The sequence below is a fragment of the Mauremys mutica genome, chromosome 7, assembly GCF_020497125.1.
Source record: "Mauremys mutica isolate MM-2020 ecotype Southern chromosome 7, ASM2049712v1, whole genome shotgun sequence".
In the NCBI taxonomy this organism is placed as follows: Eukaryota; Metazoa; Chordata; order Testudines; family Geoemydidae; genus Mauremys; species Mauremys mutica.
The window spans coordinates 29,210,156-29,227,922 of NC_059078.1; the positions used below are offsets into that span (position 1 = coordinate 29,210,156).

Below are 17,767 nucleotides of genomic sequence, written 5' to 3' on the forward strand. Positions count from 1 at the left end.
TCCCACAGTGACTGCAGGACCAGAGACTGAAAAGGGAGCAGCCTCTGGAATAGAGTGGGGGCAGGAGTCCAGACATCTAGCTCCAGCTCTTCCAGCTGTTTCCCCATGTCAGAACGGAGGGCATGAGAGAAGGGTCATAGGAACCCAGTCTGACCCTTTGCTGTGCAGCCAGCCTGCTGCACAGGTCCCAGATAGCAACACAGGACAGTGCTAGGTCAAGGTGTTTACCTGGCCTCAGCTTTCCCTTCCCCAGCTCTGGGAGGTCATGTAACTGACCTGGCTAGCAGAGCTCTGGCCAGACAAGCACCAAGGCTGGGCCATGCAGCTGCTTTCCCCAGGGGCCAAGCCCCAGGCTGCAGCTGGCAAGGTTGGTTACTACAAAAGGGTGGGGGCCTCTCCTCAGGGAAAGAATGCCCACAGCTGCTTCAGTGCCATACCCGCCCAAGTGCCAGCCCAGCACCCGATAGCAAGACCTATCCACCCCTCCTTGCTCTGTTCTCAACTCCAGTGAGGCAGCTACTAGCAGTCCCCTCTCCCAGGCACACAAAGACCTGCATGCTTGCTGGGAATTGGGGGTGGGGGGGCACCCTTTTCCTTGAGCAGCTTTAGAGACACTCCCAGCTGCCGAGCAAGGCAGCCCCTAAACTTCCCTCCCCACTGTCAAGGTGATAGGACAGTAGGAAGCCCAGTTCCCCTGCCATCCCTCCCTGTGCCCAAAAGCTCCTCTCTAACCAGAGCAGAATCCCACCCCTGTGCCAGGGCTGTGCTGTGCCCACTGCTCTGCAGTGAGAGTGCCAGGATCATAGGCACTGCCATGCCACACTGCTGGGACCAACAGCAGGAAGCAAAGCGCAGGCAGCGGGGCAGAAAGGAGCTGGAGTTTGGATCCCACCTACCCAGCCACTACAGAGAAGGACAGGGGTGAAGGATGCCAGCTGGAGGGGCCCATGGTTTGGAGCACCCTCGGGTGAAACAAGAACCAAGTTTCCCAGCAGGGGCAAGGGCACAGATCACCTGTGCTGAGGCCAAGGAAAAAAGTTTCCCCTCTCAAACAGCCACGGCCAACACTGCCCCAAGCTCCAGGATAGCTGGTGCTTGCTAAGGGGGCCAGCTGGGCCTACAGCTATGGCACAAAGGCTCCAGACTGATGTTTCTAGCTCATTGCTTCTCTAGCAGGACTCCTGGATTCTATCCCCAGCCTGGCCCATGGTCACACAGAGCAATGGCAAGTCACTGCCTGCTGCACGGGGATGACTGGCAAGCACTTTGAGATGGCTGGGCAGCAGTGCTGCTTCATATGCAGCTGCCCCCTATCCCCTCTTCCCAAAGCAGCGAGGGCTCCCCGAGACACTACGGTAGGGGCTGCAGCCCTGGGGTGAGGGCAGTGACCCAGCTTACAGCAGTTTTACTACAACAGAGGGGGGCCTGCCAGGGGAGATTACTCAGCACAGCACAGCCCTACAAGGCAACTACCCCTTTGCTCCCACCGGCTTTTTACAATAGACCTGGAGATCTCACCTCCCTGGCAGAGCCACACACAGAGCCAGCAGGGAACTGGAAGCAGAGTGCACAGAGATCACTGTACTCCAAGGCCTGGCACCCAGGCAACAGAAGTTCTACGTCTGAGTCTTCACAGCATGGCTTATTGCCTGAGGAGCAAGATTCCCAGGAGCCCACCCTGCCTGGCCCCCTTGTCTCCACTTGCCCCACAGCATCTGGCCGAAGATGGGAAGGTGCAGTGGTTGATGGGGATCCTGAGACAGCAAAGGGAGGAGGCAGTGCTCGCCTCCTAGAGACAAGATCCAACGGGCCAGACTGAGCGAGAACCCAGGCAGGGGCATCGCCCCAGCACCCAGGATTTTATTTACAAAAAAAAAAAAACAACCACAAAACAGTTGGAGGGGACTGAGCAGCAGGGGGCGCCAGCGAGGGTGGCTCTCCCCACAGCACAGGCACAGGAACAAGTGGGTTAAAAACAGAAGGGATGCAAACCAAGGGGATGGGGCTAGAACTTGAACTCTTTGTACTTCTTGCCGCCCCCACGCGTGTCTTGGGGCTGCGCTTTCCGCTTCTTCTGCTGCAGGGGGGAGAGAGAGAGAAAGTTCAGCCAGCAAGAGACTCATGACCTCCTCCCTGGCCCAGTTTCTCCCCCAACCCTGAGGCTGGACAGGAGCTTTGGCACCCCCTAGAGGGGACAGGCTCTGTATCCCATTCACTGACCCCGAGCCAAATCAATCCCCCTACCCTGTGGGGCCAGATAGGAGCTGGCACCCCATAGAGGGTTCAGCCCCATGTCCCACCCCAGGCCCCTTCCCCCAGCCCAGCCCCCCCAATACCTTCTGCTTAGCTGCGTGCTCAGCCACCATGTCACTGAAGTCCTCCTTCTCCACCTGGGCCTGCTGCTCCCGCACGTGCTCTTCGTACTTCTGCGTCATGGCCATCGGATCAAGCTCCAACTCCTCAGGAGCCAGCGCCACCTCCACTCCCTGGATCTCTGGCACCGGCCCCTTCCGGCTCATCACCTGCAGGCGAGGAGAAGGGTGAGACGCCAGCACTATGCATGGGAGTGGGGAGCCCTTGCCCCCAGGGAACAGCAGCCAGGGGCCACACTAGCCTGGTTTATCTTATTGGGGGGGACAATCTCCCCCAGGCGGAGCATTCAGAGTTCTTGCCTCAAATGCCCACAGAAACACCCAGACCCTGCTTGGCTCCCAGCCACCATGAGCCCCTGTGGGCAGAGAGTCCCACAGGCTAACTGCAGTGGGGAAGGCCAGGGCCTTGCACTTGAACCGGGCTTGGGTGGTCCCACTGAACTACAGTTCTAGCCTGGCTCTTCAGCAGCTAAGGGCCACCTATTGCCCTCCATGCTGCTCAACCCCTTTCCATAGCCCATCCAGCTGAGTCCTGCCCCCCTCCCTGCACCATGGCTTCCCAGCTCTCTGCTCCACTCCTCAAGCCCCACTGCCCTCAGTACCCAACTCCCCTGCCCAGCTGGCCCCATCCCTGCTCCAGATCACTAGTGAACACAGACCAGTGCTCATGCCAAGGACAAGCAGCCCCACCCCACTGCCCCTCCCATGCAAGGAAGCCTTGTCACCACAATTGCTCCAGGGGCCCAGAGAGAATAGGTGGGTTCTGGCAGTACAGGTCCCCATCCCGCCAAGCCGTGGGTCGCTGGTTCAGGTCTCAGAGCTCACCTGGCTGGCTGGCCTAAGTCACTCACCGTGGACATGTCATAGATGTGAGTGGAACCCATCATAGCACCCCCAACCGTGGCAGTTCGCTTCTCTGGCAGCACCGTGAAGAGCTGGGGCGTCTCGCTGCTGTGGGTAAGGGGGTCAGACACAGGATCAGCACAACAGGCCATGAGTGCCAGGGGGACAGAGATGCAGCTACCTCTGGGGTGGGCTGTTTGGTAGCCAGACAGCAGATTGGGACAGGAAATGGAGAAGAGAGTGTCTGGCCCTAATGAAACAGCAGGAGGGATTTGGGAAGCAGAATGGGAACAGCAAGGCTGAGACTGGGCCAAGAGAGCAGGACTAAGAGCTCCAACTGGGAAGGTAAGTGACCGAGAGCCCTCCAAAATAACAGCATCACCAGCATCACGCCCTGGCTCACGCTAGGCTCTGCACACCTTACCGAGCCCCACCCCCGCTCCCTGCAGTACAGCCCTAATGCCAGTACGGCACATGGGGGCATTAGGGCCAGCACAGAGTGCACACTACGGTGCTCCCTGGGGTTCCATGGGATTCCCTCTTGAGTCCTGCTCCCCGCGCTGTCTCTGGGGGAGCAGAGTGGCACAAGCAAGGCAGAGGCCTGACTTACCCATCCATGGCCTCTTCTATCTTCTTCTTCCTCAGCTCAATGAGCTCAGGAGTCTCCATGCCGGCAGGGACGGAGGAGAAGCCGCCTGGCGTGATCAGGCCACTGGGGAGGAAGGGCAAATGGTTAGAGACAGCACCTGGGCCACATGGCCTGGCTAGAATGGAGGAGCCCCACATGGCCCTCACTGACCATGCCCCCACCCGCCACAACCCCACGCCAGCCCCAGCGCCACCATAGCCCATGCCAGGGCAGCCCCCACCCCGATAGGCACCGACCTGTCAGCTGGGGTGATGAAGCCCGTCTCATCTGGCTTCTCCTCATCACTCTCCTCCTCCTCTTCCTCCTCTGAGGATTCCTCGTCTGATGGCTCCAGCTCTCCCCAGGGTGTCCGGTCAATTTCCTCTTCTTCTGCTTTGGTCTGAAATGAGGGGAGATGGGTTGGACAGAGGGAGATGTGAGGACGGGGGCCTCTCCCCACTGGAGGGCGCTGCTCTGATTCAGCCGCAGAGCAAGGAGACAGGCTGGCTCAGAGGAGTAGGGAAATGGGCTTTCCTCCTCTAGGGGGCACCATTCCAGCCCCAGTACAGTAGGAACGGGGGTTCAGTCTCCAACATTCAGGGATCCAATCTTTTCCCCAGCACCAGCCTTGCTGCCCCCCCCCCCCCCCCGGCTCTGCCTCAGCTCATCAGCCCCATGGAGGAGCAGTTCCAGGGGTCCTACTGACACTCAGCAGGGAGGTAATGGGTCAGTGCAGGTTGTGTATTCGTCTTGGTTCCCGCCACCCTGGAAGAGCCCCGGCCTGGTTGGCAGTACCAAAGAGGGAGAATGCCGGCCAGTGGGTGGCCCCTAGCTCATCCCGTTGCGCCTAGAAAGTACAGGAGTGGCATGTGACCACAATCCCCCAAGCAATGGCTATTCCCACCCCCACCCAGTCTCTCCAGGGCCGTGATCACTTGGCTACCTACCTGGAACTCAGAAGCATTGGTCCCAAAGACGTCTCCATACAGGGGCTTCCCAGTCTCATCAACGGGGGGTTTCCCCCAGCCCCCAGCATGGTACCCAAACGAGCAGCCCTGGACAAGAGGAAAGAGTTATTCAGGCTCCAGAGGACAGTGGAGTCCAGTTGGTTAGAGCAGGGGGTGACTGGAAGCCAGGACTCCTGGGCTCTGGTCCTGGCTAGCCACTGACTCTGGCTAAGTCACCTCCCATCTGTGGGCCTTAGCCTCCCAGCTGGGAAGCTGTGCCAGTGCTCCTCTCACCTCTTGTGACTGTGCTGGTTTCTACGCAGAAGGGGTAGATTTCACTCCGGGATGGTTAATACAGGTCTGTGGATGGTGTGAGTGGGGCAGGAGGAAGACGAGCATATAACCACGTGGAGTGGGGAACACGGGAACAAGAAGCGTGGAGTGCCAGATGAAAGCGATCTAGGGGGGTGGGAGGGCAGGGGGGCTCAGGAGTGGGAAGCAGGAAAGAGGCCAGTGCTCCAACCTGGTCTTTGCTAGGAAAAGGGGAGTCTCAGGGATAGTGTCACTCTGTATTGGCAGGCCGAGCTTGTGGGAAGGCCCAGTGACTCAGCTGCACTAGCACTGCCCCGAGTTAAGAGTCCCCTTTTCCCCCTAGTGAAAAAGGGCCAAATGGGGAGGGGTTTTCTTGGACTAGGACCACTCCAACAGGGACTCCGGCACCAGTGACAGCGCCATTGGCCTCCCAGCCATTCGAGAGCCCTGCAGACACCCAAAGAGCACATGCTGGGACGAGGGATCATTCCCCAGCGCCCCGCAGGACAGACTCAGCCACTCACCTCTGGGATGGGGGAATTGAGGCCCGGGATCTTCAGGTTAGGGTAGGAGGGAGGTGGGCCGTAGCGCTGCATGGCGATCAGCCACGGGGGTGGCACTTTGTGGGCATTCTGCAATCAGTAGAGACATGGTGTTAGCCAATAGGACAGACTTGCTTGCCCAGCCCTAGCTAACCAGCCCCCGGACCATCAGCAAGGAAGTGCCAGAAGGAGGGGACTGAAAACCTCATCTCTCACTCACAGGCACCCGTCAGTCCCAACCTCCAGCCTCCTGCTACCTACCTCCCCACCACCATAGCTCTGCCAGTGCCCTGCAATCCCACCCTAGAGCTGCTCTGCTGTTCTAGCCCCCAGGTGCCCAGCCATGACTAGCTGCCTCCCAAAGGCTGGCCGTAGGACCAGCAGGTGAGGGTCACACCAGCTACCCTCGTCTGACAGGCGGCTTCCAAGAGCACTTACCGGGCCAACGGGCATCCCCAAGGCAATGCGCAGCTCGTCTGACAGGTCCCCTGGCTTCTTCTCTTTCAGCCGCGTCTCAAACTCCTTGCCCTGGTGGAGAGGAGAGTCTTGGGGTCAGAGCAATCGCGAGAGGGTGCCCCAATGCTAGTGGGCTCTGGCAGCACTCCACATGGGCTGATCACAGCCTAGCATCCAGCTGGGGAGAGGCTCCCAGCAACCAGAAACCCAGGGTCAGAGAGAGCCAGGCCAGGATAGGTTTTCCTTCCCAGCCCACAATCCCCAGCGGTCTGCTAGAGATGGAGACTGCCCTCCTGAGTCACGGGGCACACTCTGGACCCAGACCCCAGCCGGAGGCACTGCCCCATCTGAGGGGTTCCCATAGGGACAGGGCTTCCCCGGGCCCCACACTTACCTCGTAGTAGAGGTCTCCATGGATGGTGAGCTTGGGCTTGGTTTGCCACTTGAAGAAGGCGTCGTGCAGCTTCTGGTAGTCAATGTCGATCTTGCCCATCTTGGGGCGAACCTTCTCCCGCATCTTTGACTTCATGGTTTTCTGCTCCTCCTGGGGGGGTGGGGGGGAGGAGAAAGGAGACCGTGAGCACACCTCAACCACGCCATAGGCCCTGCAGGGACAGACAGTGCCACCAAACAGCCTCCTGCCACCCCCTGCAGGGCCCAGGATGTAAACCCCTCTCCAGGAGGCAGACCTGATCTACCAACGGGGTGGGAGGGGAGGTGTGTGCGTGGCATGGAAATATGGCAATGGATAACTGGACCAAGTCTTCCAGTCATCCCAGGGAGGGGAATATAGCACCAGCCCCTCCAAGTCACCACACAGCAACCCAGATCAGAGGGGGAGCTGAGAGTAGGGACTGTTTATACAGGGACCCCTCGACTGGCACCAAGATGCAGCTACCTCTGGAGTGTGGTGCACGTGTGGGTACCTTTTCCTGCAACGCCTCTCGCATCTCCTGGATGCCCGTGCGCTTGATGAAGTCAGGCAGCTCAAAAGGCGGCTTCTCAATGCCCCGCTTGCCCTGCAAGTACTTGCGCTTGAAGCACCAGTGCCGGGGTACTGGCACAGAGTTGCGGGTGGCCTTGAGATGAACCAGCAGCTTGGGGTCCTGGGCTGTCACATCATGCATCTCCACCACGTCCGGGCGCGCCACAAGCTGGGGACAGGACAGCACAGGCTTAACCCTCCAAGTGCCAGAGTTCACCACCCGCCCATCATCTCTACCCCAGGCCAACAGCTTAACCTTTAGAGCACCAGAACCTTCTCTTCCCGCCCCCCAATCCCAGCCACTGCGTCCGATTCCCCCTGCTCCATCAGCTCCATCCCAGCCAGACAGCAGAGGCCAAACGGTCCCAATGGGACCTGAGGCAAGTTCATCCTGGGAGACCCCTTGCTGGTACAGTGTTCCCTGCGGGACAAAGCACGGCCCAACACCCAGCTGGGTCAGTTGCACTCTTGCTGCCTAAAGAGTACCAACCCAACTAGCCAAGCTGGGCCCAGAGGGCACCAACCCCAATGCAGAGTCCCCTGTGCCCTGAACCAGGGGCTGAGAGGGGAGGGGCCGTTCAGTCCCATCCCTCCCTACAGCGTTTTGAGCAGGGCCAGCTCTGTTCCCCAGGGAGTGCCCCTTCAGAGAAGCTGTGACACAGCCACCCACATGGCACTGGGGGTGACCGACCATCTCACCTGCTTGAGCTCTGCCACCGTGAAACGATTCATGCGTCTCAGCTTCTTCTTGGACAGTTTTGGGGCCTCAGGTTTCTTCTCCTAGACCCAAGAACGAAACACAATAGGCTCATCCAGCCAGAGTCCCCCACACCACTTCCATCTGATCAGACCAATGGACCCAATATCCCCCCCCACACGCTAATACTGGGCAGTGCAAGATGCAGATGAAAGATCCCCACTCCCAGTAAAGCACCTCCCTGCAGCACTAGCCCAGCTTTGCAGCCTCGGGACCACAGCACCAACTGGGGTCAGTGCAGATGCCAACCTAATTGATCCCTAGCAATACCTCCCCCCACCCCCAAGTCTCTCCTGCGCTCTGGGACATTGTGGTGGCAGGGAGTTCCACTGGCTAGCTGCCTGGCCCCGCCCCCAGCCCACCTGTTCATCATCGGAACTGTCATCGTCGCTGCCCTTCCGGTCCTCCTCGAAGCCCTTCTTCTTGGGTGCGGCTGCACTCTCTGGCTTGTCTGCCTTGTCGGGCTCCTTCTCTTTATCTTTCTTTACATCATCCGTCAGCTGTGGGGGTAAGAGAGGGTGAGAAGGTGCAGAGGCCGGAGACTCCATCCCCAGGGAGGAGACACTGACCAGAGGGGGATTTAAGCAGGAGCGCATGAGCCTGAGCAATTGTCCCCCAAGGAGCAGCTGGGAACCCCACAGCGGGGGAGGCACAAGACTTGGGAAAGGAGCATCCTTCACTCTGTCCCCCATCTCCTCAGAGGAGCTAGCAGAACCCCAAAGAGAACAGATGGGGGATACAGGCCATGTGGGGGTGCTGCTGCCCTGGGGAATGAAGATCTACAAGCCAGGCCCTTAAGTAAGAGGAGGGACTTCTGAACTATGGAGGGGAAGTTCCCCCTCCTCTCAGCACCATCCAGGGGTCAGCCAACTCAGCAGCAGGCACGAGAACCCAGCTTGTGCCCCCTCTCAGGCTGCAGGGAACATGATGCTGGAGGGCAGACACCGATCTGTATCCTGATGAGGCGGGAAGCACTGCCCCCAGAGCCATGGCGGATGGAGCTTGCAGCTACTTCCCCCGCCCCATTGCAAACAGATCAGCACCGGATTTGGGGCTCAGTGCAGCCCGTGAGTCTCCCCATGCCCCACTCAAGAGAATGGTCTCAGAGCTAGGGGTAGAACTCAGGAGTCCTGACTTCCAGCCCCACTCTTCTAACCACTAGACCCCACTGCCCTCCCAGGAGTCCTGGCACCCTTCTATGCTCTAACCACTAGACCCCACTCCTCGGCCAGATGCCAGCACTTTAACCACTAGAGGCTCCTTTAGCTGTGTAGCGCCAAAACCCCAGGGCTGCACCCGGAGCCTGGCTCACCTTGAAGGCATCGAAGATCCTCTTGAAGAAGATGAAGTTGGGGTCATAAATCTCCGGCTCCTCAGTGACGTACTCAATCTCCACCACTGACTCAGTGTCTTTGGGCTCAGTGCGCTGAGACTCCTTCTCCCCTTTGCCCTCTGTGCCCTGTGCTGCCACACGTGCCTTCTTCTTCTTCTTCCGGTTACGGCGCTTACGGTTCCTCTGTCGAGAGAAGTGTGTTAATAACTATAGGTCCCTCCACTGGTGCTCAGATGCGGCCACCTCTGGGGTAGAGCGGGGGAGAGGGGCTGTTTATACAGAGAACCCTCCCCAGCACTGAGACGCAGGTCACACTCCATCCTGTAAGTGGCAGCTCTTCCACTGCACATGACAGAGCTGCACCGTATATGGCAGACATGAAGAAGAATTCTGGAGGAGGAACTTTATGGTGACAGCACGAAATGATCCTGACAGTCATCTTGCAGGATGCTGGGCTCGGCACAGCAGCTCATGAGACTTGCCACACATGGCCAGGGCCTCAGCTTTATGTGGCAGTTCCCAGCTGCTGTGAAGTGTTTCCAATCTAGAGCCCCCTGAATGCAAAGGGAAATATCTCCCACCTCCTTTCACTCCTAGCATCCCTGTTGCAGGGAGATTCTTGTGAGTTTCACATGCAACTCAGAGTCAATTTCACTCTCATCCCTCCCCACACTGGCGGCCAGGGAAGATTCAAACGCCCTAATTGGAAACATGGTTCATGGGAATCTATTACAGTCCAAGCCAATGTTTTCAGCCTCAACATCAAGGCCTGTGCTCAGCTGATGCGGTCACTTTAAATCTATCTGTCACTAGCCAGGCTGAGGTTAGACTAGGGGGAAGTGCCCATCTCCACATCTAACAGAGCTCTCTGCTCCTGAAGATAGACAAGCCTCATTCAACGGAAGGGAAAACCGAAGCAGAGACAGATGAAGGGGTTGACCGGTCCTTAGAAGCCAACGACAGACTGGGAATAGAACCCAGGAGTCCAGGCTCCCAGTACCCCCTGCTCTCCTCCCAGAAGTGAGGAGAGAACCCAGGAGTCCTGGCTCCCAGCTTCTCCCCTCTAAGCCACTTGATGAGCTGGGGACTAATGCGTGGCACACAGCCTGCTCACCTCTTTCTTTGACAGAGCCATGTCCTCCTCGGTCTCTGAAGCAGAGATACTGATCAATGCCTTCAAATCTGTCTCCATATCGTCATCTACTGAAATACAGGGAGAATCAGCAACGGGTGGAGGGGGAGAGGGGGTGTCAGACGCACTGCAGCAAGCTCTGGGGGAAGACAAGGAGGGAACAGCCCTGCCAACCCCTCAGAACTGCACGCTGGGAGCAGGAGTGACCAACCACATTACAAGGGAGGCCAATTCTCCTGCGCCCCCCATAGCACATGCCAACCAGCCCCCATTTGTCCCAGTGCAAGAGTTGGCTTAGTGGGGGGTGCAGCATATAGAAGGAACACAACCCAGGCAGGTTAGTTGCCTCTGCTTTGTGGGGAGCATTACCAAGGGACAAGAGATGGGTTTCCTAGGAGATGCCTGACAATTCTGTCTTCTGGGGTACAGACACAGCAAAGAGAGGTTAACTGGGGTGTTCCTGGAAGGAAGGATTCCCCCTGCCTTCAAACAGCACCCAGCTCTTGGGCAAGTCCCAACAGCAGTCACCAGTGCCAGGGCACAACCAAAAAGCAGGGCAGGGGAAGCAAGAGGATTTAGAATGATGGGGCACAGATCACTGGCATGCAGTTCCCAGCTCTAACTTCTAGGCCCCACTTCCACATGAGCCAGAAGTAGAATCCAGGAGTCCTGACTCCCAGTCGCCCACCAGCTCTAACACACTAGACTCTCCTCCCCACCCAGAGCTGGGGATAAAACCCAGATGTCCATCCTGACCCTCCAGAACTCCTGCCCTTGCTCCCTACAGCACCTCCTGCTGGGAGAGGTCAGGGCTCCGCCTGAAGCCAGGGCTCCTGCCCCAAACCACACAGGAACAGAATGGAAGGAGCCTGTTACCTGTGGTGCCAGGCACAGTTATGAGCTCTTCCTGCCGGATCTCCTTGAGTTGCAGGATCTTCTCCAGGGCCTGAGGGATCTTGGGGCCAATGGTGGAATCGTCTGTCTACAAACGGAGGCGATCACTAAGCAGGGGGATGTTCCACAACAGGACCCACAGGCTGACTTGGACAGGAACAACCCAGGAGTCCTGGCTCCTAGCACCCCACCCAGACCCCATTCCCCTCCCAGAGCCAGGTATAGAACCCACTGTGTGTGTGTGTGTGTGTGTGTGTGTGTGTGTGTGTGGGGGGGGGGGGGAGAAGAGAAGAGAAGGAGGATAGGAATTCTCCTCTCTACCTCCAACACATCTCAGAAAGCTGCCCCACCTGCAACAGGCCACCCTCCAGCCACCACCTTCTGCATCCTTACCTCTCGGCCTTCTTCCCCAGGAGGCGGCGGCGGCCCCCGCGGCCTTGGGCCAGGGGCACCAATAGGAACTCCAGGCAGCGGCGGTCCCACAGGGGCACTACCTAGATGGGCAGGAGAGACGCAAACAAAGGGGTGAGTCCCCATAAGGAATGGATCTGAAGTAACCAGCTCCCTGTTGCTTCCTGACACCCTACTTCCAAAGCAGAGGCAGCAGCCAGGAGTTGGATCAGAGCCAGAGCCTGGTAGAGGCAAAAGGCCCCCGAATCCATACCCCAGTTGGGGAAATAATCTCACCTCGTGGCACCATTGGGGGCCTTGGTCCTATGGGTCTGACAGGCCCCACATCCAGAGGAGGTCTGGGCACCGGGGGGGCCAGCTTGGCCATCTCTTTCTGTCGCTCCTGTTCCAGTAAGACTGCAGCCTGAGAGAAGGAGAACACATGGAGAAGTCACTGTTGGGTTGAAGCTGAAGATCAGCAGCCCTGCTCCCCACCCAGCCTTCCCCACAGGATGTCTGTGGCAGGATGGGGTGGGAGAGGCAACACCCCTGCCATGCAGGAGTGTTGGATGCTCACTCCATAATCATGGAGAGGGATGCCAGGAGACATGAGGCCATGAGCCCTCTGGTGGTGGAGATATTGGGCCAGATAGGCCCACTGGTGACAGAGGGGGCAGATTCTGGACTCCAAGAGCCCACGGGAGCTGGAGATTTGCAGGGAGAGGGCAGATTTGTGGCTGGGAGGTGGTGCTGGATAGACATATCAGTGGTTTGAGCATTGGCCTGCTAAACCCAGGGTTGTGAGTTCAATCCTTGAGGGGTCCATTTAGGGATCTGGGGCAAAAATCTGTCTGGGGATTGGTCCTGCTTTGAGCAGGGGGTTGGACTAGATGACCTCCTGAGGTCCCTTCCAACCCTGATATTCTATGAAGGTTATTGGGGGAGACTGTAGGCCAGGGGTGGGCAAACTTTTTGGCCCGAGGGCCACATCGAGGTTGCGCAATTGTATGGAGGGCTGGGTAGGGAAGGCTGTGCCTCCCCAAAAAGCCTGCCCCCCTCCCACTTCCTGCCCCAAATGCCCCCCTCAGAACTCCCAACCCATCCAACCCCCCCTGCCCCAACCCCTATCCACACCCCTGCACCCTGACTGCCCCCCTGGGACTCCCACCCCCTATCCAACCGCCCTCTGCTCCTCATCCCCTGACCGCCCCCTCCTGGGACCCCCCTCCCCTAACTGCACCCTGGGATCCCACTCCCTTATCCAACCCCCCTCCCCCTGCTCCCTGGGCCGACTGCCCTCTCGACCCCATCCACACCTCCACCCCAACAGGCCCCCCCGGGACTCCCACTCCCAACCCTCCCTGTTCACCATCCCCTGAGCACCCCCACAGAACCTCCAGCCCATCCAACCACCCCCTCCTCCCTGACTGCCCCCCAGGAACCCCCGCTCCCTTACCCAACCCCACCCCCCTCACCAGCAGCAGACGCTCGCAGCCGTGACACCCGGCCAGAGCCAGCTGTGCTTCCCATGCTGCCCAGTGGGAGTGGCAGGCCAGAGTGTGGCCCACGCGGCTATGGGAAAGGGGGGACAGTGGGGGAGGAGCCAGGGACTAGGCTCCCCGGACAGGAGCTCAGGGGCCAGGCAGGTGGCATGTGGCACCCATCCCCTGCCTGCTCAGGGCTTTGGGAAAGGCCAGCAATCGAGGCAGCAATCTGGGAATGGGTCAGCAGAGCTGTGCGGAACTTGGCAGGGGGGCAGACAGGGAGCTGAATGGATCGCAACATCTGTTCTCTGCCAGGACAGCAATTGGATCCAATTCAGTTCAATATCAGAGAGGAGAGAGCAGTGTGTCTTCAGCAACTTGAGGGGGGAAGGAGCCAGATCAGGCTCCTTCAGGCCCAGATGCGACATACAGACCCCACTGCTCTGCTACCTGGTCGGTTTCACCCATGTGTCTTTCCCTATCCCCTGGCTATGGGCAGACAGAACAGATTGCACAAGCTAGAATTTAAAGGTGAACTTTCCCTCACCCAGCATTGAGAAATAGCTGCCTCCGAAGTGGGGCATGGGGCTAGATATACAGGGATCCTTCACCTAGTGCTGAGATGTGGCCACCTCTGGGGTGGGACACAGAGGCTGCTCAGCATTAGCACTTCACAGTGGTTTAAGGCAGGACGTGAAGAATCCGATACACAACTCAAATTGCACTTGGGAAGGGGGGATCTGAGGAGGCCAAATCCAGGACCCCAGGATTAAAAAGCCCAGACTCTTGGCAAACGAAGTGGTTGAATCTTCATTATATGTCATCTGGCAGATACCCTGCAGCACAGGGCTAACCACACTGGGGCATTCGGGTCAGCACTCACTGCCCGGGGAGAGGGCCGCTACAGATCCCTGCAGCATAGCACCGCCTCACACCACACAGGGGCACTGGGGTCAGCACTGACAGACAGGGGAGAGCACAAAGACTGAGCCCCTACAGCACAGCACCCCTTAGTGCCACCCTGGGGCCAGCACTGAGGGAGAGCACCTCTGCCCGCCTGCAGCACAGCCCTTACCTGCTTCGCCCTCTCTTCTTGCTGCATTAGCATGGCTGCCTGCTGCTGCGCCAGCTTCAGACGATCTTCCTCTGACAGAGCTGAGGGGTCCACGCTCTGCATGCGGAGGGGGGGCCCCATGCCTGGGGGTGGCGGAGGGGGCCCCACGCCCATGGGGAAGTTGAGGCTGATGCCAGGGGGAGGAGGAGGGGGTGGCGGGGGCTGCATGGGTGGCATCCCCATGGGGGGAGGGGGCAAAGGGATCCCAGGGAGCTGTGATTGAGAGAAAAGATGAGGAGGTAAGGACCAACGCAGAGTGTGCAGGATCACAAAGCAATTCATGGGTTATTTATACCAAGAGCCATCGCCCTGCACTGAGATGCTGTGCCCCACCGCAGAGGCAGCAGTAACAGCCCAAGAGCCACAAAGCAACGCTGAGCATGCTCAGCATAGGAAGAGGAGGCGGCTCGTGGATCTCAGACACAGTTGGAGGGACTTAGGAAGGTAGAACAGCACTGCTCTTCAGGATGCTGGGGTTAGCAATAGCTCCTGGCAGGAAGTACCAACGGATGCCAGTCACCCTGAGAAGCTGGACAGCCTCCTCCCAACATAGGAGAGCTAGAGCGGGCCAGTCAGCCCCTAGGGAAGCCCCTGTGACCTAGCCAGGCCAGGATTCCTCCTCCCCAACCCCCCGCCCCACACACACACACACACTTACCTGTCCAGGTATCGGGGGTGGGGTGGGCTTGTCACCATCATCTCCCCTAAGAGACGGCCTGCTCAGCACGATGCCAGTCTGCAGAGAGAGGACACAGTAAATGCGGCTGCAAAGCAGGTGAAAGCCTATCCACTGGGGAGCCTCTCTCTGAGACTCCCACTGGCTTGCGCTGGGTCAGGAGAGGAACTGCAGGCGCTGGGGAGGCCAATTTACCACCACGGCAAGGAAGGACCTTAGTGTGGAATTCTCCAAGCAAGATGGAGCCTGGGGGTGCTGCGCATACACCCCCACAACACAATACCAGAGTCTCCATAGCCAAGACAGAAAGCAGGACGGGGATATTGATGCCCACAGAGCACGTGGCTCAGAGATGGGGATAGAAGTAAGGCCACCCCCAGCAGCCCACGCACTAGCTTCCCCCCAGGCAGCACTATAATTGCCCTAATTACTACGAACACCAGCAGAGATAGTGGGGTAGAGAGGTGAGGCCTCAGCAGAGCACTTGTCATTATCCCTCTGCTGTTGGGCGGGCAGGTGGGCTAGTCAGACCCTGCTGTATTTTGGGACAGGAAGGAATACAAGAGCCCAGATGAAACCTCAATGACCCTCACTAGGACAGAGCTCCCTACTGGCATCCGAACAGCACTGGCTATGTCACTGGTGCCCCCACCTCCCGCCCAACACAGCAGTAGCACTCACATGTTCCAGTTTTAAGATTAAGATCACAAAAGTTTCCTTCCACAGGTCACTAGCACCCAAGATGGGTCAATCAGAGGATGGTCACAACCCAGCTTACTGTTCACGCTGAGTGGTACCTCTTGTTATGTTAACATAGTATCTGAGCGCCTCCCAGTTGTTAATTTGTTTATCCTTACAGGTCCGGCAGCACTACTATCCTCATTATACAGATGCCAAACTGAGACCTAAAGAGGCTGGGTGACTCACGGAAGGTCTCCTGGGGGAGTCTGTGGCAGAGCAGGGACTAGAACCCAGGGCTCCTGAATCCCAGCTAGTGCCCTAACCACTACACCAGCCTTCATCTTCTAATATTGCTCATTTACTCTAACACCAGTGAATCCAGGCTGGTAGCCTCCTGGCTCCTAGTCACAAAGCTGTTGAGTGTGGTTACTGCTCACACTGTGTAGCTAGCATGGTGTGCATGTGGCTAGGAGGGCAGTAAAGGTGGGAGCCCCTTACCGCATGCTCTATCATACATGCTGGGGGTGTGACACTACAGTACATGCAAGGCAGTAAGGTTTCCCACTGCAGGTTGGCAGCCCCAGGTTTGGGCCTCTGTACGGATCCCTTTTATATAGAGAAACTGGGATGTGGGTGGCACGCAGGAGTGAAAGTAACTTAAGGGACTTAACAGTACTCAGGGCGGTCAGCAGCAATTTAAATGGCCCAGGGCTCCCGGCCAGCACCGCCACTACCACAGCAGCGACTGGAGCCTTGGGCCCTTTAAATTGCCGCCAAAGTCCTGGGGTAGCGGCAGTGACTTAAAGGGCCCAGGGCTCCAGCCGCACAGTAGCAGCAGCCAGGAGCCCCAGGCCCTTTAAATTGCCAGGCTCCAGAGAAGCTGCCCCTTCTGGCTCCCTTCACCAGAGGCCCTGCCAGTACGATCAGTTGTGTACCGGCTCTTACCGGTATGCAGTAGCGGACTGTACCAGCTTACTTTCACCTCTGGTGTCAGGGCTCCAGCTAGGGCCCTGGGGAGGCTGTTTCTGATGGCAGAGCAAGTCCCTTGCCTCATGTGAGCAGTGTGTGCTTACGGGGAGGTTATTCCTCACCTGCAGCGTGTATGTCTGCAGCCTCTCCACCAGCTCCTCACGGCTGCCTGGAAAACACACATGAAGGGTCAGAGACCACAGGCCAAAACCGAGCCTGAGCCGCCACCACCAGCTGCCTTTCCCCACCCAGGGGCTCCCCCACCCCTAGCAGCCCAGTAGGCTCCCGTCCGACCCCCAACCTACCCCACGCCTCTGGGCTGCCTGGGAAAGGCAGCTCGGGGCCCGCGGGCCGGAACAGACCCTACCCCCAATACGGCCCCAAGCACGCCCACCCCCGTGCGGCTTCCCGCCGCCCACGGGCCCCAGGCACCCCCCGGCGGGCGCCACCCCCACTCTCATCCCCCCAGCAGCTCCCACCCGCTCTCCTAGGTGGGGTCCCCTCCCTCCAGCGGGGCTCGCCGCCACCCCCACATGGGCCCCGGAAGCCCCTGGAGGGAGCCGCCCCCCCCAACTCCCCACGGCCGGGCTCCACCTTGCACCGGGGCTCCGATCTCGGCCAACTTCGCCTGCAGCTCGGCGGGCGCCCAGGCCCCGTAGGCCGGCAGCGGCAGCTCCCCCTTCGGCGGCTCAGGGTGCTCGGCCGCCATCTTCCCGCCCAGTCCGACCCTGAACAGCCGCCGTAGGCGCCGCACCTACGTCACCACGCAGGCACGCGGCGGGCGCCCCACAGCTAAACAGAAGAAGTGCTACCTTCGAGTAATGAGTGCCTCGGCTGCGCATGCAGCGTGATGACATCGACACGCACAACCAATGAGGGAGGAAGGTTCCTCCCGCGCTGCTTTCTGGGTGTTGTAGTCCTGGGAGCGTCCCCAGTAGGGTAACGTCAGCGCGCATGTAATGAAGCGACCAGTGAGGAAACCAGTTACCGCGCTTTCCACTGGGAGTTGTAGTTCTGAGACATGTAGGAGCTGACCCCCCCCCCCCCCGTAGCTTTGCATTCTGGGAATTGTAGTTCTGAGGGGTTGGCGAGGCCCGCGTGGGACTGGTCCAGCAGGCTTAAGGAAGAAGCCTGTGTATTAAGAGATGTAACATCCACTGGGTGAGAAAACAGCCAGATCTAAATACTGCTCGTGTAATGAGGGTTAAGATTTAGCGTGTGCCCTTATCTTTTATTTTCTTTGGTAACGACC

At 58.7% G+C, this 17,767-nt stretch overlaps 1 protein-coding gene across 2 annotated transcripts; it reads right to left on the reverse strand.

The window, feature by feature from the left end:
• Nucleotides 1-1,734: 1,734 nt before the first annotated feature.
• SF3B2 (splicing factor 3b subunit 2) lies at nt 1,735-17,323 on the reverse strand. Of its 2 annotated transcripts, none has more exons than XM_045025300.1 (21): nt 17,110-17,323; nt 16,638-16,684; nt 14,848-14,925; nt 14,151-14,402; nt 11,889-12,015; nt 11,595-11,695; nt 11,184-11,289; nt 10,290-10,378; nt 9,155-9,358; nt 8,205-8,342; nt 7,785-7,865; nt 7,027-7,254; nt 6,495-6,644; nt 6,083-6,172; nt 5,627-5,734; nt 4,791-4,898; nt 4,101-4,243; nt 3,826-3,927; nt 3,224-3,323; nt 2,337-2,522; nt 1,735-2,077 (listed from the first exon to the last, which is right to left on the reverse strand). In XM_045025300.1, exons 1-21 carry the CDS (start codon nt 17,222-17,224, stop codon nt 2,006-2,008), a joined length of 2,625 nt encoding a protein of 874 aa, XP_044881235.1. In that variant the 5' UTR covers nt 17,225-17,323; the 3' UTR covers nt 1,735-2,005. The 2 variants fall into 2 exon arrangements, with proteins under 2 accessions (XP_044881235.1, XP_044881236.1); XM_045025301.1 differs by having other exon boundaries at nt 1,739-2,077; nt 10,290-10,375; nt 17,110-17,322.
• Between the last annotated feature and the right edge of the window lie 444 nt (nt 17,324-17,767).

Coding starts and splice junctions, on each gene's coding strand:
- SF3B2 (XM_045025300.1), bottom strand. CDS start 17,224: ATGGCGGCCGAGCACCCTGAGCCGCCGAAGGGGGAGCTGCCGCTGCCG. Junction 10,379..11,183: donor AACTGTGCCTGGCACCACAG/GTAACAGGCTCC, acceptor CCTGTATTTCAG/TAGATGACGATATGGAGACA. Junction 9,359..10,289: donor TGGCTCTGTCAAAGAAAGAG/GTGAGCAGGCTG, acceptor TTCTCTCGACAG/AGGAACCGTAAGCGCCGTAA.